The sequence below is a fragment of the Lemur catta genome, chromosome 13 (genome assembly GCF_020740605.2).
Source record: "Lemur catta isolate mLemCat1 chromosome 13, mLemCat1.pri, whole genome shotgun sequence".
Lineage (NCBI taxonomy): Eukaryota > Metazoa > Chordata > Mammalia > Primates > Lemuridae > Lemur > Lemur catta.
In genome coordinates, this window is record NC_059140.1 from 65,890,552 (window position 1) to 65,913,380 (window position 22,829).

At 34.2% G+C, this 22,829-nt stretch overlaps 1 protein-coding gene across 2 annotated transcripts in view; it reads right to left on the reverse strand.

The window, feature by feature from the left end:
• The window catches only part of RB1 (RB transcriptional corepressor 1), a 126,374-nt gene that overhangs the window by 52,803 nt on the left and 50,742 nt on the right, over window positions 1-22,829 (reverse strand). For both annotated transcript variants that reach the window (XM_045567435.1, XM_045567436.1), the window contains exons 14-17: window positions 21,478-21,534; window positions 21,357-21,388; window positions 21,195-21,271; window positions 19,981-20,177 (exon numbers count right to left, since the gene is read on the reverse strand). In XM_045567435.1, the coding sequence (XP_045423391.1) occupies window positions 19,981-20,177; window positions 21,195-21,271; window positions 21,357-21,388; window positions 21,478-21,534 (363 nt within the window). The remainder of the gene's footprint in view (window positions 1-19,980; window positions 20,178-21,194; window positions 21,272-21,356; window positions 21,389-21,477; window positions 21,535-22,829) is intronic.

Consider the following 22,829-nt stretch of genomic DNA (forward strand, 5'->3'; position numbering starts at 1 on the left):
ACATTACTTGGCACTTTGAAAGTGATATACAGTCATGTGTCACTTGTAACAAGTTTTAAGTAATTTTGTCGCTGCACAAACATTATGGAGTGTACTTACACAATCCTAGATGGTATAGCCTACTACACACCTAGGCTATATGGTATAGTCTATTGCTTCTAGGCTACAAACATCTATGTTACTGTACTAAGAACTGTAGGCAATTACAACACAATGGTAAGTATGTGTGTATCTAAACACAGAAATGATACAGTAAAAATATGGTATTGTAAGCTTATGGGACCACTGTTATATATGCAATCTGTCATTGACTGAAACATCATGTAGTGCATGACAGTATATGTTATTTCCCTTCTCTGTTCTAGCCATTTTAAGGCAAATATTGAATAGCTGAAAATGTTATATTTCAAGTAGGCAAAATGTTACTGTCTGTCAAAATAATTTAAGGAAGGACACAGTTCCTTACACTAAAAAGCAACAAAACTACAAGGCCAAATACTAAACACAACTGCATTTTCACTTCACTAAACATAAAAAAGATATGGCTTTGAGGTATAATCTAGAAAAAAAGTACCAACCACACTAAAATTTTTTCTTTTTCCAACATATCCTTTTTTTCCCTGCAAAATTCAAGCAGCTTCCAAAGTTAACTAAAAAAGAGTGCTTTCTATTTGAGAAAAAGAACACGTAATTAAATTTAGCATTCAACTATCTGATTTTTACCATCTTAATCTTTCAAGTCCTAAATACTACTTGGACAAACACTCTTTAAGATTTAAATTTGATTTTTGCTGTTCTGTGGGTTCGGGCTGCAAGGACTTCAGAAAATTCACAATCATTTGCTAGACATGCAAACCCATTTTCAATAAAGTTACAGGAGGGGTTTTTTTAGGAACCCATGGTTTCCTTTAGATAAACCTAAAGCAAAATAAATCCTTTAAAAAATTGGTGAAGAAATTAAGCATGTTCCTTCACATCCCAAATATACTGTAAATGTGTTTTCTTCCACTGACCTGAAGTTACTTTATTTGATATCACACTTAAGTAAACAAAAATACATTTAGCACTCTTAAAACATATTTTTGAGTTAAAAAGCAGCTAACAACCTACTGATCTGGAGGAAAGGGGTGGGGAATTCTATAACAGATTTTTCTGAACTTTCCTCAGCTTAAAGACTGTGAGTAAAACTTAAGGCATGATCACAAAGCATGAATATTACTTTAAAATACAAGCAAAACAGTCATTAGATAGTTGTTATTTCTATGTTGACTAGAGAAATTTTGGTTGCCCTATTGTCAAAAGGAAGATACGTGAATCAAAAGTTTTGTAATATTCTTCATAAAATAATAATACATAACAGATAACAAATACAGTTTTCTCATCTAGAACTTTAAAGACTAGTAAAACTTATCCATATGGACAAAAAGAGTACTAGAACAAAATCGTAAGTTATTTTCCTTTGTTAGTGTTGTACTTTAAGGTAAATTGTATATTCCAATGGTTTTCTCTTTCCCCTTTCGTTAGAAAACCTATATTAATATTAGAACTCTGATGATTTTACTTTTTATTACCTTAAAATGATATCATCAAGCCTGCCCCCCCCCCAAAAAAAACTGTGCCCATTGCTTTTAACATCTTCATAAAGGAGTAGGTGATTTAACTAATCTTTCCCACATTAACTCCCTTCAAAGGAACAGAGTAAGAGGAGACATTTTTCGGGTATGGAAAATAGCTGGAAAACAGTTAGAAACTTAGAAGTTATCTTTTATGAGAAAATATTAAGTAACTACCTCCTCAGAAAAAAGTATAAAACGTATGTATTGTATATAATATATCTACAGAAAATTAAAGAAACTGAAGACATTACTTAAGGAGTTATCAGCAACCTTTAATATCCTACATTCAAAATACTGAAAGTAAATTTGAAGTATAAATCCTAATTATAGATATTGGCATTTAAAGAAATTAGCCACTCAGTAAAGAAATATAAAATAGAAAATGGAGCAAACTTCATATTTTCATGTGCTAAACATTTAATTTATGAATGGTACATAGCTATTAAGAGTGAAGCAACTGCTTTTTGGTCCTGTAATTTTGGACCCCTAATGAACCAGGTACTTTTGTCTTTTGTCAAAATATTAAGTTACTATTGCCTAGAAGAATCTTTACTACCTTCTAGCACTCCAACTTTTTTTAGTGCCTGCATGTCAATCCAATTCTGGATGTCACAAATGAGGGAAAATGTGACCTAATGTTCTTAGCTGTGAATGAATTTCTGTTCAGAAACAATTTTATAAACAGTGCTTACGCTTGGACGAAATCTTAAAGTAACCCTAAGGTAAATTGTTTTTAAAAAGTTTTGGGGCTTGCCTAGAAACTGAATTACCCATTTATGACATGACTTCTAAGAAATAAATTACAAGTTAAAGAGGACTATGAACAAACATAAGGACATGGAACATATTTAAGTTGACCACAGTATTTAATAATCAACAATATTACTTATTTAGTAACATTTTCCAGAGATCAACATGTACATACTTCTAAAATCTCTAATTCTTAAATTTTTATCTCTTTCTTTTTTACCTTATGTCTGACAGTTTTATAAAAGTACGAAGAACATCAATTAAACAAGGCAACAGATCAGACCTCTCTCTCTAAGTCTCCTCAACTCCCCCAGAAAAGATTTATTCCAATAACCTCTTAAAAGAGTACAAAATTATCTCTTTCATCTGAAAAGCAGTGTTAAAAACAGAATCCAACAGATAGGACCCCAGAAGTAGGGATAATTCAAAAATTCAATAATCAGTTTTCAAATTGAAAACTTGCTTTACTCATATAGATTAAAAAAATTAAGCTATTTTTGAAAATAATTAAAGTTTCAGTAAATGTTATAAGAAACAAATATGTGTTTCTTTATTTACAGCTGAGTTACGGTTAATAGCCATAGGGTGGATGTGCTGAGTTCTATTATCTTCCTGTCAAAATGGCTTCTGGAAAATTCACAATTTAGAACTGAAAGGGCCTAGTGGTCATCTTATACAGCTACACCTTAGATTGAGGAAACTGAGGAACTATAAGTTTAAATAACTTACACAAAGTCACATAACAAGTTAAGGCAGAACCAGGATAAGAATCCATTTTTTTTGTTGTTTTTTTTTTTTTTTTTAAAGAGAGAGACAGGGTCTTGCTATGTTGCCCAGGCTGGACTCGAATTCCTGGGCTCAAGCGATTCTCCTGTCTCAGCCTGCCAAGTAGCTGGGACTACAGGCTCAAGCCACCCAACCTGGCTGCCCCTAGTTTTTTTTGGCTTGTCTAATTCTTCAATGGTAGCAAAGGAGTAGCACATATTGAGGCCATGTGGGAAAAAAGTTGGTATACTGAAAGGGTTAAAACAAAGTCAAAGTGGCTAGAGATAGAGAGCTGAGATCTTACATGTACTTATAGGCCATGTTAGGCCATATAGGCTGACAGTATGTGGAAAGTCTTGAAAATTTTTAAGTAGAAGACACATGATCAGATTTGCATTTCAAAAAGATTCCTCTGATAAGGGGTAGACATGCATTTGTCTTTAGCAAAGGAAAAAATAATCACATGAAGAACTATATTTATATAATTAAAAGGGTTCTTATCATTTATTCTGATGTCCTTTCTCTCTTATTAAAATAAGAGAAATTCTTCTTTGAAAGGATGGTGATGATAGATGTGAAGAATATTTTAATGTTGTTACTCAGCAAAATGAAGTTAGCAACCCTTGTGGAGAAACTGGGACCTTCATAAATCGCTGGTAGGAATGAATAATGGTACAAGTCTTATGGATGGGAATTTGGTAATATCTCACACATATATATTTACCCTTTAACCCAGGATTCTCACTTCTAGGTATTTACCCTGAAGACACAATTTCAATTATATAAAAATATACATGTGCAAGGTTATTCATTGTGGTATTATTTGAAATTGGAAAACACTAGAAACTACCCCTGTCCAGTCATGGAAGATTGGTTGAACAGATTGCAGTAAATACACACAATGTAGCACTACACAGCTATAACAATGAAAAAGATCTCTATGAACTGATATGGAGTAATTTAGAGAAAGTGATGTTAAATGAAAAAAGCAAAGTATAAAAGAACACACATAGTATGTTACCTTTTATGTAAGAAAAAGGCAAAATAAGTAAACATACATATACCTCCCTATTTTTACAAAAAGAAACATAGGACTATATACTCTGACTATACTTGTTTGTGTAGTTTTGACTTGGGAAAGTATGTTAACATTGTACATCAGGAATTGGCAAACTTTTTCCTCAAGGGGCAGACAGCAAATATTTTAGGCCCGCTTTATTTACAAAAACAGGTGGTCAGACTGTGGGCTATACGCGCCACCTCCTGTTTTACATAGTCCAAAAACTAAAGCCAGCAAGGATGGGGGAAAAAAAATAAACCCTAGAACTTCATTTATATTAGTGCCTGGCACATAACTGGTCTCAATAATTATTTGTTGAATAAATACACCTTAAAGATCTATTAAAAGAGGGACATAAGTTCTAAGGGCTTTTCTAATAACTTCAGTTAAGTCATTTAACCTTTCTATGTTGACCTCTTCATCTTTAGCTAAGGGTTTTGGACTAGATAATTTGTGAGGCCTATTCCACATCCTATGATTTTCATTTAGTCACTTATGACTTTCACCCATTCCTTCCTTTTAATAGCCACTGTCATATTGGAACTACTGCAACTACTCCTTCACTCAGCCTGCTTCCTAGTTTCTGCCCTTCAACCCCTCCAAGACAGCTCAATCAGTTCCATTATTAAATCACTATTTTATGTCTCCCACTTAATGTCCAGTTTTAAAAGCTGTCAGATTTCCCATCGTCTGAGGGAAAAGTCCAGTTTCTGAGTTCAAAGTTCTCCAAAATATGTCCCTGACTTCCTTAATATTTTGGTTCCCCACCCAGCCCCAATCTATCTAGCTCATTCTGCCCCTCTTCTTTGTTAAAATCCTTTTCATGCTACAAGACCCAATTCAGCTCCTAGCCTAAAACAAAATCTTGTTTGTTTTTTTTTTGAGACAGAGTCTCACTTTGTTGCCCAGGCTAGAGTGAGTGCTGTGGCATCAGCCTAGCTCACAGCAACCTCAAACTCCTGGGCTTAAGGGATCCTACTGCCTCAGCCTCCCGAGTAGCTAGGACTACAAGCATGCGCCACCAGGCCCAGCTAATTTTTTTTTCTATATATATTTTTTAGTTGTCCAGATAATTTATTTCTATTTTTAGTAGAGACGGGGTCTCGCTCAGGCTGGTCTCGAACTCCTGACCTCGAGCGATCCACCTGCCTAGGCCTCCCAGAGGGCTAGGATTACAGGCGTGAGCCACCACTGCACCCCGCCACAAAATCTTCTTTGATAATAACTTATTGTCTGTAGTACTTATTCAATATACTGTCTTCATTAGTTATCTTTTTACAATGGATTATGTCTTATCTTCCTAACTACATACATGCAGCGCCTTGAGGAAATGGGATTATGTTTTGTATTTCTTTGGATTCTCTATGGGGCCTAACATAGGACTGAAAGAGAGGGAGTAGAGGTTGGAAGGAAGGAGGCCTAGAGTTAAGAACAAACTATTAATAGATTATCATTTGCACACCAGACTGAAGGTTAATTTTTAATAACCAATACCTATTTACTTACATAGTACATACTCTGGGTATTTATCAATGTAGTTCTAATAAATGTTCTATATTTATACACAAAAATGTAAAGAAAATAAAATTTGCTCCTTTTTACCACACCTATGGCTCATTTAATCCTTCAAAAGCCCAAGGACAAAAGCCAAATTTTTTGTCAATACTAATCCAATACAAGAATTATTGGGAGGAGGGGATGGGTAAATTCACATCTAACGGGTATAATGCACACTATCTGGGTGATAGACACACTTACAACTTTGACTCAAACTGTACAAAAGCAATTCATGTAACCCAAACATTTGTACTCCTGTAATATTCTGAAGCAGAAAAAGTAAAAATTAAAAAAAAGAATTATCACCATAATTCTTATTACTTGATTTATCAACTTTAAGCTGTATCCGTTAAATCCCCACCATTTAGATGAGGTCATGCAATTGCTACAAGAAACTACTTTGTTCTTGAAGGCATTCTTTATGACACTATCTGACTTCTCATTTGGATCAACTATTTTCTAGGCCTGCTGCATCCTGTGAATTTTTGCATTGTTTTCCTCTTTGAACTGATATGATAGTTTTACTCTTTCTTAGATTCCATGATTGCCTTTTCCTTGAATTCCTTTTTCATTTTGTTAAAGTATATTCTCCAGTAATTTCATTTCAAAAGGACAGTCAAGAGATAAACTTTCTGAGTCCTTGCATGTCTGAAAATTATTTTATTTTGCCCTTGGGTTTCACAGTGTAGGTCAGAGAAAGGATTTTAGGTTATTAAACACCCATATTCCTAATGAGAACTGCAATGCTGATCTGCATCTTATTCCCCTGTAAATAACTTATTTTTTTCTCTCTGGAAGCTTTCACAATTTTCTAACTATCTTTAGAATTCTGAATTTTCACCAAGCTTTCATTAGCTTTAGAAAATTTTTTGCTGTCATTTTTTATCTTTATTATCTTCTCTTCTCCATTTTCTTTGGTCTTTCTTGTGGGAATAAATAGACAGCCATTGAACTGAGGTGTCCCCAAAATAACAAAGTAAGGAGCAACATAACCTAACAGTATAATACTTTGTTGTATTTTCCTTCTAGGAAGAATTGCCTTTCTTATTTATCTATTCAAGTCTGTTACAGAAGTCTAGATGTACCTCAATTTCTACTCTGCTTCTTTCTTTGGCACCATCAGGAAACTCTAGCCCTGTGTATGCGTACACAAAATTTAGGTGTGGTGTGGGGCCAGGCATATAACTACTATGCACTGCACAATAGCATGTGCAACAGCCTAAACTCTGCATACCAAGCCTAGGGCTGCTGTGTCTAAAGGGGCAACTTTTCCTAATTCATTAGTACAGAGGAGGCACATTTTCCTGATTCTTATAGGCTGGCACAGCCTTAGGTGGGGGACTAGTGTTTCATATTCTCAAAGTATAATGCCGAGACCAGCAGTATCAATATCACCTAGAAAGATATTAGAAATACAAATTCTTGGATCATACTCTGGAAACTCTGGGGTTGGGCCCAGCAATCTATAATGTGTGTTTTAACAAACACATATCCATTCCTCATTTACTTTTTACACATAAAAATGAATCAACCCCTCTACATCCCTCCATGGTTTTTTTCACTTCACAGTCTGAGTGCTGTGGGTTTTCATTCTCATTGTGTGTGTGTGTGTGTGTGTGTGTGTGTGTGTGTGTGTGGTTATGTGTGCTCTTTCCTGTCACTTCTGTAAGGTTTTGGCGGAGAAAGGAGATAAAAAGATAAAGGTGTTTGGTCACAGTCTGCTATTTTGAATCAGAAATATTCTCATTTTTAAAAGCAATTGCATAGTCCAAGTTATCTAAGAAAAACTCATGCTACTTAAACCTTTTTACTGATGCTAAAAAATAACAAGGGTTTTTTTTCATCAAAACAGAGCAAATCTTTATATTATTAACAACATAATCTTCAATTTAATTTTCTTTTAAAAGTGATAATTTTACAACTAATTTTACCAATTATTAATTGCCAGCTCAAATTTTAAAAGGACATAAAACCTATAGATCATTTGTTATAATCCTTTGTTTTAAAATAAAGAAATTTTATTTAATTACATGAATGTAAAATATTCAGAGTGGGCTAAAATTTAGGCTTTTCAGGGAAACGGTTTTATGTACAGTATTTTATGAACAGAAGAAGCAGTTTATTAAAAGTAAATATTACATAAGACTTAGCTCTAAAAAATTAAACCATTTTGCTCATATGTCAGGTAAGTAATTTTTGCTCATGGTCAAAATAACTGGTTTCAAAATGATTGGGCAAAAATTGCTATACTTTATGTTGTGGTCTCATAAGACTGCTTCAGATGAAAAAGACTGAAACACATGTAATTCAATATAATCTTAGCTACTTAAGAAAAGGGAAAAAATGTGGATATGTGGTTTAGAAAAAGCAAAGGGCATGTGTAAATAGTTTCTCTACAAGGGATCATAAAGTTGTTGCTAAATAAATCATTACAAAGGTTAGGGGCATCATTTCTGCATTCTCATGACAATCTTTACCAATCTCCATCTCCCCAGGCCATTTATTCTTCATTGGAACTGAGCTGTGGAAAAGTTTATTTTCAGAAGACCCTGTTTAAATATGTAGGTTAAACTAAATTAGATTCTGGTCTAAAAAGTACATAGTAGTAAAAGTGTCCAGTATTCCTATCAGAAAGATAATGCAAAAGATTGTATTTTTAAGAAGAAATAGTGAGTCTAGTATTGGATTAGGGAATCCTATGTTTGTTTTGTTTATGATTCATGTATTAGTCAAAGACAAGTCATTTCACTTCTCCACCTTTCTCATTTCAACATTTGAAAAAAAAATCTAAAATGACAAAACAATACAAAAACTAGCATTACTTAATATGTAAATATAAAAACTTTTAGACAATTAAATTATCATAAAATATGTAATGGGTATAATGAAAAAAATGGGCACATGTAAAAGATAGCAAGGCAGATTTATGTTAGTCTTTGATGAATTCTTAAAGAATACAATCAAAATCGTAAAGCGAAATTCTCTGTTAAAAGTTAATGAAGGTAAGAAACACTGAAACTTAACAGGAATAATAAAAGTTTTTTGAAAGGGTAAGAAACAAACCCAGCTGTTTCCTATTGTGCATTTCCTTATCATGCTCTAAATCTAGCACTTACAGGAAGACACCAAAAATACTTTTGATATTTGGCCATTTCTGACAAAAGTAGAAAATATTAAGAATCAATAAGTAAATTAATAAAGACACATATGCAAGAGCTGCAAATATATATATGTTGAAACAGACTGGGTCATGACAGTTGTTTTAAAAACATGCTATAAATATTTGGAAAAGAGAAAAGCCAGAAAGTTGTTCTATTTTATAATTAAGGGTAGGTAAACAACAGCCCTACAGTAGTTCTAAAATTTTACTAAATTCAATAATAACAGCCTCTTATTTTGCTAGAGAAATTCAGAAGCAACACTAATTAGGAGAGATATCCCAAAAGATATATGTGTTCTTTATTTCTTGCACATCCAGAATTCCAGAGCCCTTCTTCACTATTCCAATTAAGATGTAACTGCAAGTTTACAAACTGAAAATTTTAAGACCATATTCAAGAATTCTCAAACATCATGACCATGTATAAGACCCTCTGAATAAGAAAGAGTACACGTGCTTCCATTCCCACAGGTTAAGTACAGAGGCTATTTCCTAGCTATTCTTCTGCAATTACTACCTCCTCACTTGTTTGTACTTGAATGGTAACTAACACTGCCCTCAGGGTAATCACTGACATGATTCATAACTAAAGCAATATACCAAATTCCAACTGCAGTGTAACAGCAAACACTGCTGGAGTTCAGTGACAACCTTCTTCCCCCTCAACTTTTTCCATTTTGAGAAGTGATGAAGGAGGGGAGGTGCCTTGGGAGAAAACAAAAGTTCTCCATACTTACAGTAAGCCAGGATAAACAGGTCCAAGACTGTGTAATTGTGTTCTCAAGAAATCACCATAGAGGAGAAGAAAGGGAATGAAGTGAAGGGTACTAACAACTGTGAAGTTCCTAATTACTGTTCTCACAAATGCTCATTTATTCCTCACAAAAACTCTGAAAGGTAAATATTATTATCCCCATTTTACAAACAAGGATACCTGAGATACAGATACATGACTTGCTCAGAACCACACCAAAGCAAGTTATAATGACATCTCTGAACCTCAGGTTTCTTTATCTATAAAATAGGGATAGCAATGTTTACCCTTCCAGGCTTCTGTGGAGATTAAGTGAGATCTGGCAATCCAAAGCCTAGGCTCCTTCTGCTACAGCACAGTAACACTCACAAAGAGAAAGATACAAACACAGATAAAACACAAGTAGAGAAACTACTCATGCCAATGCACATACCAAACAGTAAATACACTGAGAGGCAGCATAGAGGTTAAGAGTACAGTCTCTGGAACCAGACAGCCTGAGTTAAAATTCTGGCTCTACCACCAACTAGTTTTGTCGACAAGGAAATTATCTCAATTTCTCTGTGCTTCAGTTTCTTCATCTGTGAAATGGTGATGATAGTATCTATTTCATAGAGTTGTGAGAAGTAAATGAGTTAACACATTTAAGCACTTAACAGTACCTGTAACAGGCCACATGCAAAAACATTATCCATTATTATTTCTATACTGTAATGTCATATACATAAGTCAATGTCATTTTGACACTAGTCTTTATGATAACCAGGAAAGATTCCAAAGAAGTAAGGAAGAGATGAGCTTTTTTTTTCAAACACTGCTCCTTAAACCAAGTTTCTATCAGCTACTTGTAGGACATTTCTGGATGGCTGGATTTTTTTTCTTTTTTCTTTTAGACATCTCTGAATTTCTTTAGTCCCTTGTGTCAATTCATGGACAAAGAGAATGGGTAATGTGCATAGTATGGATGGGGTGGTGGGAAGGGATAACATGAACAGACAGGTCGTGAATACTTGTCCACAGTGAATTCTGGCAATTTCTCATGTGTGTCAGAGTGTTTTAAAGATTAAATAAGGGGCAAAATACATAGAAAAAAGAATAGACTTAGGGGTCAAACACAGGGCTCAAGCACTGCAAGTCATTTGAGCGTAAGTTTAGACATGAAAAAGATTTTATGTTTAAAACAACAAACAGCTCTGGATGAAGAACTCAAGCCTGCCTGCATAAGCATTTAGTACAGAAGACCTGCACTGATTTGTAACAGTTATCTCACGTTTCTTTAGTTTTTCTGTGTGTTGTTGTTCCTTTTTTTAACATATAAGGAAGCACATAAAAACCCACTTAAATGCCTTATTGATCCTTAACAATTATGAAGAAGAAACAGTTATTTTATTAAATTGAGCTTATAGTCTTAGGTCTATTTTAAGTAATCATCTACTTATATTTCAGTGGATAACCATTCAAATGAACTAAGTTACTATGCTTATTTTGGTTTGCATCTTTTCTGCATATCTACATTTTTAAATTCTCCTTAGAGTATTTGTTCACTGGTAGAAAACTAAGGTCAGTGTAAGAAAATTTTATTTCTAAGATACAGACTTCTTTTATTTTCTTCCCTTCTCTGTCTTTATATTTTTTTCATTCTTAAAGAGATGACTTTAGGCATACTTGGAATCTTTTATTAAAAACTGAGAGAGAAAGTAAAACAACAAATCCTCAGTTCTAACATTTCAGTCTATGAAAATAGAACTTGCTTTCCATTTTACTTCATTCTCACCCCTCCTTTTAATTTCCTTGAAAGTGGATCCAAATACTTAATTTCAAATTCTGAAAAAATTTATATTGAAGTCTGATTTCTAAGAGTTGCATGAATGAAATATATATACACGCTAGTACTTCCTCTTATAATATAGTTTGCTCTTTTTTATAAAGTCTTCTTTTAATCTTTCTTTCAGAGGAATAAATCCGACCAATAATCACATATACTGCACAAAGGAGCTGGTCAAAAAATGTTACCTTTCCTTTCCTATTGCTAATCAGCTGCTATGTAAAACACTTACCTTGTTACCTAAGATAAAAAATATACATATTATTTTTTCATTTAGAATAAAATTAACGTACTATTTATATTGTTCACTTTTATACTAATATGCCTGACTATACATTATAGTGATAATAAAAACAGTGTGAATGATTCAACAGAAGTAATGTGGGACAGTGACAGAACACCTTACTACAAACCAACATAGAATTTTGAACCAAACCAATCTGGGTTCAAACGCCAACTGGGTGACCTTAGACAAATTACTTCTAGAAAGGTGATGGTCTGATCTAGGGAAATATAATGAAACAGATTTTTAAAATATATAATAATAATGAAATAAATCTGAGACACGGTATTTTCAAAAAAATTATAGGACTCTGTATCAAACTACAGAAAAAGGAGACAATGCTCAGTATTCAAGCCTGAATGACTTGAAAAGTAATGGAAAAAGAGAGATTGAAAGCAAAGCTGTATTTAGAACAAAATAAAATAATTCCAGTTTTGGATAGTGAAGTCACGTCTCCTAAATCACTCGAGGAGGAGTTACTAGTTAGCTGTGGAAGTTAAGGTGAAAATATTGGGACTACATTGTGTCAGATTCAGAAAGGTTAAAGCATTAGCTATGTTTTCAGAAAGAATCAGGTTTTAAAAAATTAAAATGTTTCCTCTTGCTACAAAAAAGTAAATACATGGTTATTTGAAATAACTCATGAGGAGCTTTTAAAAATACAATTTTTCATTATAGTAGCACAGTTGTATAAATGTAAATATGGCATCATATTGCTTCACTGTCCTCACCCATGTTTTAAAAAAGCATTACATGTGGCTTAATCATTTTCTTACAATTCACTTGGCTTCCTGAGAAGTAGCTCTGAGTAAAATGTAACTTTTTTTTTTAACAATGTCTCATGGTAAATACTATTAATAAAACCTTTGTGCAAAGTGCACCAGAGGTTAATGATCTACCGTACAAACATACAACAGATATCCTTTTTGGCTTTTTTGGAGCCACAGGCTTTTCTCCCTTTTGTGTTCACTTCCTGTCAAGTTTGACATTTCAAAAGAATACCAAAGAAACTTAAAAATTTGTTTATAAGTTTGTGACCAAATCAAGACTCTAAAACTATGAGCTACTCATTACAACTATACGGATGTATAAAATAGCCCTTCATTTAAAATTTGGAAGAATAATTTAAAAGAAACATTTTAAATCATTTCCTATGTAAAAGTATTTTGGTCAAATATTTGCATAACTGAATGAAGAAGGTTGCTAATGTTTGGATGACCACAGAAAAATAGTATGACAGAACCCAATTTATTCAACTACATTGGATAACATTTAAAGAAGACTCAACTTTCTTGTGACTTATAAAATTTAAAACAAGGAAACAGTTAATAACTGATACTTCTGTGTTCTCTACATAGTAAGCACCCCACCAAAACAGTATTATTCAGAAGATCAGATGCATTTAACAGAGGAAATGGAAATAATACAGGTAGTCCCTAGGTTACGGAGGAGATGCGTTCCTGAGAATGTCTTTAGGTTGGATTTGTATGTAACTTGGATCCCTGATGAACAGTGCATATATGGTAATAATAATAATAATGGAGCTATAATGGTTCATATATGGTCATAATACAGTATAATACTATAATAGCCCTGTACTGTAATAATAAGTTACAGAAACTGTCATGCTCTTTTTTAATTCAAACAAACATAACATAGAAACAAACTCATATAAAGGTTTAAATAGGAGACAAGAGAAATTTTAGAAAAGAGTATTAAACCTAACATTCACCTAATGTATCAACACTAGGCTAATAGGAATGTTACACTTATTTTGATCTTTTAACCAAATCAATAATAACCTTTCCATTTCGATAATTAATCCACTATGCTATTTAGTAATAATTGATGCTTTCATTGGAACACAGCCTTTCACATGTTCCATTATGCTCACTTTATCCTTTATAATTGTCCTGATAGTCGAACAACTGAAGCCTAATGCTTTCCCAGTGAATGATGGCATCTGGCCTTTCTCCAAATGCTTAATTATTTCTAATTTTGTTCCCATTATAATCACCTTTCTCTTTGCTGCAGACTCATCTGGGCTTGCAGTGGACTTTCACTTTGGAGGCACAATCATAACGGTAAACACAGATTTACAAAATTGAATATAAAAGTTAAGATAAAGTGATGCTGTGCATAAGTGACCATATAAACAATGGGACTAGCCATTAGTGTAAAGATCTGCTTACATCATGGAGGTTTGTTTATGTGCATGGAAGAAATAATTCCTGAATTATTAATTTAATTATTTAATATAAATTATTCTTGTGGGGAGCCTTGAGAACCCGTTCATAATTACTGAATGCTGTAAGTCGGGTCGTCTGTAACCCAGGGACTGCCTATATTTAAATATTCTTTAAATACACATATTTCATATTTATAAATACTTTATCAATCACTAAGCCTTGTGTTTAGCAACTCTACCAGCCCTGATGCAAGAACAGGGACCAGATTTGTTTAAACAACTACAAAATTGAACAACATAAATGAAACAATAGTTTTCAGACAATGAATGACAGGCAGCACAGGACAGTGATCCCTGGGAGAGGAAAAACAAATGGTGAGCCCCATCATTGCTACAGTCATTACCCAGAGCTTCCAGGCCACAACACATGGAGGAGAAACTGGGATAGAGCCTAGTGGTCCCCCAGTTGAAGAAACAGAGCTGAGAAATCAGGGAAGTCAAGGCAACTAAAGTTAACAGGACAGAATCTAGAAAGGAGAAAGCTGCACAGAAGGAAAGAGCTGCAAAAAGAGAACTCAGAGGTCTGCACAGCATTGCCTTTGAGTCTTCAGCTGAACACTAATCAGTGTATGCATGTGAGGAAATTACCAAAGCCATGGAAAGAACCATTGGAAGGAGCAGAACCAACCCAGGGCCAGTAAGAGTTCTGATTTCCACCAGCAAAACGAAAAAATCTTGTAACATACGGGACATCTTCCAAATGTTGACAAATCTCTTTATATAATATTAAAAAATTACACTCATTGATATCACCACTGATTTCATCAGAAAAGTAATTTAAGTAAAGGGAAGATGTCAAGCTTACAGTGGCAGATACAAATTTTCTAAAATTTTTGCTTGAAAACACAAATCTTATCATTGGCAATCTTTATTGCCAGTTGTTTTCCTTAAAGTGACAAGCTCACTTTGTTCATTTTCAAGGAAATGTCTGCCAAATACCCGTCTGAATAAACACAATTGCTCACCAGTCTTACTAGTAAAAAACGTGTTTCATTAAAAGAGTGACTAGGGCAGTTCACCACTTAATCAATAATTTAAGTGCTTTTCCTCAAAACAACTATCATACTTTTTGGTATGTAACTTTATACATACTTCAATTTTATCACACTGAATATTAAAAGGACATAGACTCAAAAGTGAAGATTTAATAAAAATTAATATTTTTCACTGCTTCATCCAGGACATTCTTAAATGGAACTGACACTATCTATCTATCTATTAGCTTACCTCAAACTCCTGGGTTAAAGGAATCCTCCTGCCTCAGCTGCCTGAGTAGCTGGGACTATAGGCACACACCAGGCCTGGCTAATTTTTCTATATTTTGTAGAGATGGGGTCTTACTCTTGCTCACGCTGGTCTTTTTTTTTTTTTTTTTTGTAACTGAGAGTGTGTAATGGTGAAGAATACAATGACTACTAGCCAGTTTGATGCCACGGCCTGAATTTGTGCAAAGGTGCCAACAGCCTTACATCATTTTAAATGTCAGTATACTGAAAAAGGTAAATAACATCTTAATAGTAATATGAAAATAATTTTTACCTTGTAAATTCCCTGAAGTGGTTTCAGGAACCACCAGGGAATCACTGTCTATACTTTCAACTGCTGACATAAGAAAAAAGGAGGAAACTTGGGCTATACAGCAAGACACCATCTCTACAAAAAATTTAAAAATTAGCCTGGTGCTGTGGCACAAGCCTGTAGTCCCAGCTACTTGGAAGGCTAAAGTGGGACAACCACTTGAGCCCAGGAGTTTGGGGCTGCAGTGGGCCATGATCATGCCACTGCACTCCAGCTTGGGCAACAAAGTGAAATCTTGTCTCAAAAAAAAAAAAAAGAAAGAAAGAAAAGAAAAGAAAAAAGGAGGAGAAAAAACTTCTAAAAAATAGCCTTTGAGGCATCAAATACAGTCACACAACACATAAGGACTTTTGGTCAATGATGAACCACATATCTGGTAATGGTCCCATAAGATTATTATCCTGGGTGGGGCGCGGTGGCTCACCCCTGTAATCCTAGTACTCTGGAAGGCCGAGGCGGGTGGATCTTTTGAGCTCAGGAGTTCAAGACCAGCCTGAGAAAGAGCGAGACCCCATCTCTACTAAAAATAGAAAAAAATTATATGGACAACTAAAAATCTATATAGAAAAAAATTAGCCAGGCATTGTGGCACATGCCTGTAGTCCCAGCTACTCAGGAGGCTGAGGCAAGAGGATTGCTTGAGCCCAGGAGTTTGAGGTTGCTGTGAGCCAGGCTGACGAGACAGCACTCTAGCCCAGGCAACTGAGTGAGACTCTGTCTCAAAAAAAAAAAAAAAAAAAAAAAAAAGATTATTATACTGTATTTTTACTGTACCTTTTCTACGTTTACATATGTTTAGATACACAAATACTTACTGTTGGGTAACAATTGCCCGTAGTATGCAGTTCAGTAACATGTTGTACAGGTTCGTAGCCTAGGAGTAACAGGCTATATACCACACAGCCTACCTGTGTAGTAGGCTATCCCATCTACGTTTCTGTAAGTACACTCTATGATGTTCACAAATGATGAAATCGCCTAATGATGCATCTTTCAGAATGTTTCCCCAAGGTTAAGCAACACGTGACTGTAGTTGACTTAAAGCTCCCATTCTAAAAACATGCACTGATTCCTTTGACCATCTTTGTATGCTGCATAATTTTAGAATTGTATCCTGGATATGATAAATGTTAATTGTGAAGGTTCTGAATTATTTTTCTCAAATGAGCAAGCGTTTTTTTTTTTTATTTTAGGAGGCAATTATCTTTGCTGAACTTAAATTGTGTACAGTTTATTGGGCAGCAACTCCTCTCAGTGCAGATCTTTTGCCTTTCATTTGGCTGCTTTGAGTCTGTTACACACAGAAATGATTCAGGTTTTAGTCAGAGATGTGGGCAGACAGAATTTGGGCACTCTTTCTTGGCTCTTTCCCTTGCAGGATTCTTCCACTCTCTTCACTGGCCACGGTTTCTCCAGCTTCAGCTTCAGTTTTCTAGTTTCCCTGGCCAGAAAGTCCACAGTTTTCCCACCGGCACTCCAACCCCTGCCCCCACTGTCCCTTCCCCACACCTACTGCACTTAGCCCCAGACTAAAAGCCTCCTCCCCATGCTCCTAGCTCCCCTCTTCTCCTTAACTACAGTCTGTTCTTCCTGTCCAGTGATTTTAGGCAGTTACTTTTTGTATTCTGTACAGGTAGTACAGTGGTCTTTTTTGCAGGGAGGCATATGGTAGTCTTCTATCATCACCAGATGAATATAGTAGGCCCCACAGAAGGTTTTTATCTGAGGAATTAGCATGATGAGATCTGCATTATGAGAAGATTTCTCTGACTCGAGAGAGAAATGGTCTCAAGGTAGCAGATGGGAGATCAATAGGAAGAATCCAGGAAAAAGACATTTAAAGCAGCGGTCCCCAACCTTTTTGGCACCAGAGACCAGTCTCATGGAGGACAATTTTTCTACAGGACATGGCGGTGGTGGTGGGGTGCGCAGGTGGAGCTCAGGTGGTGATGCCAGTGATGGGGAATGGCTATAAATACAGATGAAGGGTCCCTCCCTCCCTTGCTACCACTCACTTCCTGTTGGGCACCTGGGGGTGGGGTACCGGGGGTGGGCGGGGGTTGGGAAACTGCAGATTAAGAGAATTAAAGCACCTGATGTATCTTGGTTTACAAAGATTGAAAAAAACTGATAAATTTTGAAAATACTGAAACTAAGATATCAAAATCTCATCACCTGTTAGCATTATGAACTTCCAAGCACCTGAAACTCATTTAACCTAACCCTTAAGTACAGTGCATTCTAAATCACCTCTAATCCCCCAAATTTCCAGAGAATAAGATTTCACTAGGTTTTTCAGTAGATTGTTCCAGCATCTTACTTACACTAATATATTGCCTGTTAATTTTTCTGGGATGAAAAGAAACAGAAATGTGCTTTTTCCTTCTTGGTTTATTATTTCTCCAGACTGTCAAACAAAAATGCTGAACCTGTTTCCCCACACAATCACTAAAAATACAATGATATTCTTTCATTAAATTAATGGGGGAAGTAAGCAGTACCTCACTTGATGTTTCTCAGTCAACAACACTGTGTGAATATGTTCTCACCAATCTACAGTTTTAGTGAAACATTTTCATTGTGACAGAGAATCAAAAGACTATGAAACCTGGCTCTGGGCCTTGATCTGGGTGTTGGTTACATGGGTGTGTTCAATTTGTAGAAAATTCATCAAACTGTCCCTTGAGATGTATACTTTTCTGTATATATGTTATACTTCAATTAAAAAAACCACATCTGTAAAAGCTCAAATATATCTATCCCATGTCCCTTCTCTATAATACCAATTATTCTCACAGAAAAAATACGCAGTATACTGCTTGAGTGGCATGACCTATTTACACAAAGTTGCTCACTACCACAAACATTAAAAATATATGACTAAATAAAAGTCCTCTATAGTTTTTGCCAGAGATACCACATTTAGAATTTAAATTCAGAGCTCTGTGACTTCCACATCGTCCTATCATAAATAAATTATGCTGTTTTCTAAACTTTAGGCTCCCTAATTTTGCTCCAGAAATTCTCAGAAATAAAGGAATAGTGTTTAGAAGCCATGAATGTCAGTAACTGAGCTAACAGGCTTGAGTACAAACAACTTTTTAAACAGTAAATTTCTATTACTTCCTTCACAATTTTCAGGGCCTTTGTCTTTTTTGTAACCTCACAATGGCTACCCCAATGCAAGGCACACAGCAAATGTTCAATAAATATGTGCTAATGGAAATAAAATTAATTCTCTAAAGAAAAAAAGAATAGTCGTGTTCAGACGTAAGAATAATGACATGATTTCAATTTCTGGGAGGACACAAGCTTCTGAAAAGTATTCTATGTGCTTATTTTATTTATTTAGCTATTTATTTTTGCTACCTTCATTTAATTCCCAAGATTCAGAAAGTTTTCTTCTACCCACTCCTTTTTTTAACCAAGTAGAAGTTTGTTCTGTAAGTAGTTGCCAAATTCAATGTAATGTCTTTCTATCAACTTCCCATACTTCTCTCCTCTATCCACTCAGTCTATATAGCAATCTAAGAAAACACTAAGAAATAAATTATCTCTCATTCATTAGATATTTAAAACATCAAAAAATTAAACCTAAGGTTACATGTGCAGATTAGGATTCTAAAGTCTGAAGGATTCTGAAGTCTGAATTTTCTTTATTACCGTTTCTATACACTGATACAAATTAAAAGATATCTATGTAGTATGTAACAGTTTCAAAAGATACCGACTATTAATCTACAAATCTGATGATTCACAAGGTATTATCCAACTACACAGATTTAAAGAGCATGACAGAACTTCGAATAAATATTTCACTATTATTACATAGGAAATGCCACCTTTATTAAAACAAAAGCTTTATCAATAGCTTATATGTTATAAACAGAACCTAGAGAATATGATTTGTGCCTCTATAATGCTTGAAACAATACCTATAACTGAACAATAGTGTAGATTTTTGTGCTGTCTTTAATAATGGGACAAAATAAATCCTACTAAATTTGGCCCAAAAAATGTACTTTTTAGTCATCTAAATAGCATTATCTCAAAATGTTTATTTTACTGAAATTTAAGACCAGGTATTTACATTTTCAATGGAACACCTGTATTTTAAATAAATTACCTAAATACTTTAAAGAATTCTGCTTTGTTTTAAAGTGCTATGTTTTAAGAAAAGCTATTCCTACATAAATCACTGTGCTGTATTAGATGGTCTGGAGAGCTCAAATAAAACTCCATTCTATTATTCCACTTGATTCTTATATTCATTAAAATTGCATATTTGCTCTTGAGGTAGATGTTAAGAAATACCTCTCACAAACAGATAATTCGTTAGCCATATGCATAGGAATATCTTTAATTTTTTCAGCTAGTTACTTACTGAGAGCCATGCAAGGGATTCCATGATTCGATGTTCACATCGTTCTAAATGTTTTATCATTTCTCTTGTCAAGTTGGCTTCTGCTTTGATAAAACTTTCAATCACTTTGTAAAAATCAAAGGCTTTTAAATTAAGTACATTCAGAATCCATGGGAAGGACAAATCTGTTCCAGAATCAAGATTCTGAGATGTACTTCCTAAAAATGAAAGAAAAAATGTAACTTAGGTATGAAATGTTAAGACTTGAACTAGGTATTTTTATTTGGAAGGCTTATCAAACAAATAATTAAAACAGTAGAAAGGTTTAACCATTTTTATTTGCAGCAGAATTTTTTTATTCTGGAGTCTACAGACTCCTAGGAAATAGGTCTCCAAATTTTGGTACATGTGCATGTATATTTTTCCTAGAAAAAGGGCTCATGGCTTATATCAAATTTTCAAAGGTTTATATATACTAAACTTACATCAGGGACAGATTTACTATGTTACCAGCATTTCATCAGCATATCCATTTTAATTCTCATTAATCCTTAGTGAGAGGAGGGAAGGATACCTCAAGATTTTGCTGATTTCATCAGTTAGAAAATAGTATCTATTTAAAATGTACATTTCTTGGCTATTAATGAGGATTTGGTTTTCCTTATTTGTTTACTAATTTAAGTTTCAGTTTTATTACTCGTGTTTTTGTATCCTTAGACAAATATTCCTCTTTTATTTCTGCAAGCAAAATTTTTCTTTAACAATTTGCACAATTATTTGTAAAAATAATACATATTTAAATTATATTTATAAAAAACACTGTTACTGTTGTGTTTATCTGGTGGATTCTGGCTCCAATCTTTGGTTTCATGACCACAGAGGTTATAGCAGTGCTTCCCTATCAGTAGAGGCTGCTCTTTAAGATTCCTTTGGTACTTGACAATCTCACAGGTCTTTGAAGGGATTTCAATAGGTACCTTTCCTGGATTCAGTATGCTCAGAACAGGAGCCTAGTGAAATACCATCCCCAAGATGACCTGAAATAATTCAGATAATAAGCCGCTTAAACGGCTTATGATGACCAATTATTCTCTTCGGCATATACTGATCTAAAATATGCATTTCTTCTTAACCACACACTGTCCCCAACCCCTGAAAAAAACACACACACCACACCTTAGGTTTTTTTAACTTTAAATTGAACTAAAATGTTTATTTACTAAAATTTAACTTACTGCTATATGTAGCCATTACAACCTCAAGAGCACACGCCAATAAAGACATATGAAAGATGTTGTCATTCAGCAGTTTGCTAAAGGAAGGGAAAAAAAAAGAATGATTAAAAACTCTACTTTTATAAAAAGAAAAAATTCTTTTATTAGAACTAAAAAATTTACCTAAAATTTTGAATGGATAATCGTTCTTCTTCCTAAAATAGATAATTTTTTAAAAAGTTTAACTGAAACCTTATTTGTGTCAGCACTGAATTTTTTTCTCTTATATTATTTTTTTACTTACTGATTTAAGCATAGATTCCATTACTCGGTAATACAATCGGACTCCAAGTTTGTATCGCTACAAACAAAAGAGAAAAAGAAAAATAAGATACTACTATTTTAGAAATTGACAATTACTAATTTTTTTAAGGTGTTTTTTTGAAACATACTTCTGACCCTTCTTAGGAATATGCCTATCAAAGATCACAAAAGCTAGTTTGTCTAAAACTCAAGACTTAAGTATAAAATGATGATTAACATTCTCAAGTAAATTATCAAGAGGGTAGCTATGTCTGGTATCTTGGTTTTCCTTCACTCCATTTCGGTCTACCTCATTCATAGTGAGGACAGGTTATATGCCCAGTACTATTTTAAGCACTGTACATACCACATACTTGTGACCCAGGATATGTATTAATATTTTCAAGATGGCTATTAGGATTAAGAGAATAGTCTCTGTCCATAAAATTTAGTAAAACTGGCACTGGCAAAAATCAAACCCAATTGACCTTATCAGCAAAAAGTCTTAACCAAATAACCTTCCCATCAGTTGGAAGAATAACCAAATTGTAGATACACACACACACTATATTCCTTCATTCCAAAGTAAAAGCAGAAATTTCATATACAGTCATGCACCACATAATGATATTTTGGTCAAAGATAGACCCCCTATACGAGAGTAGTCCCATAAGATTATAACGAAGCTGAAAATTTCCTATCACCTAGTATGATGTTAGACCACAATGCATTACTCACACATCTGTGGTGCTGCTGGTGTAAACAAACCTACTGTGCTGCCAAGTCGTGTAAAAGTCTAGCATATACTATTAGGTACAGTACATAATTCTTGATGATGATAATAAATGACTGTTACTGGTTTATATATTTACTATACCATACTTTTTATCATTATTTTAGAGTTTATTTCTTCTACACATAAAAAAAAAAGTTAACTGTAAAACACCCTCAGGCAGGTCCTTGAGGAAGCATCCCAGAAGGCACTGTTATCATAGGCACCGACACAGCTCTGTGAATGTCAGTGCCGCTGGAGACCTTCTAGTGGGACAAGATGTAGAGGTGACAAAGTGATATTGATGATCCTGACCTTGTGTAGATCTAGGATAGTGTGTATGTGCATGCAAAAACACTTAAAAAGTAAAATAAATTTAAAAAATAGAAAAAAGCTTATAGAATGATTATAAAGAGAATATTTTTGTTCAGCTGTATGACGTGTTTGTGTTTTAAGTCAAGTGTTATTACAAAAGAGTCAAAAAGTTTGAAAAAAATTTTAAACTTATAAAGTAAAAAAATTACAGTAAGCTAAGGTTAATGTACTGTTGAAGAAAAAATTTTTAAATAAGTTTAATATAG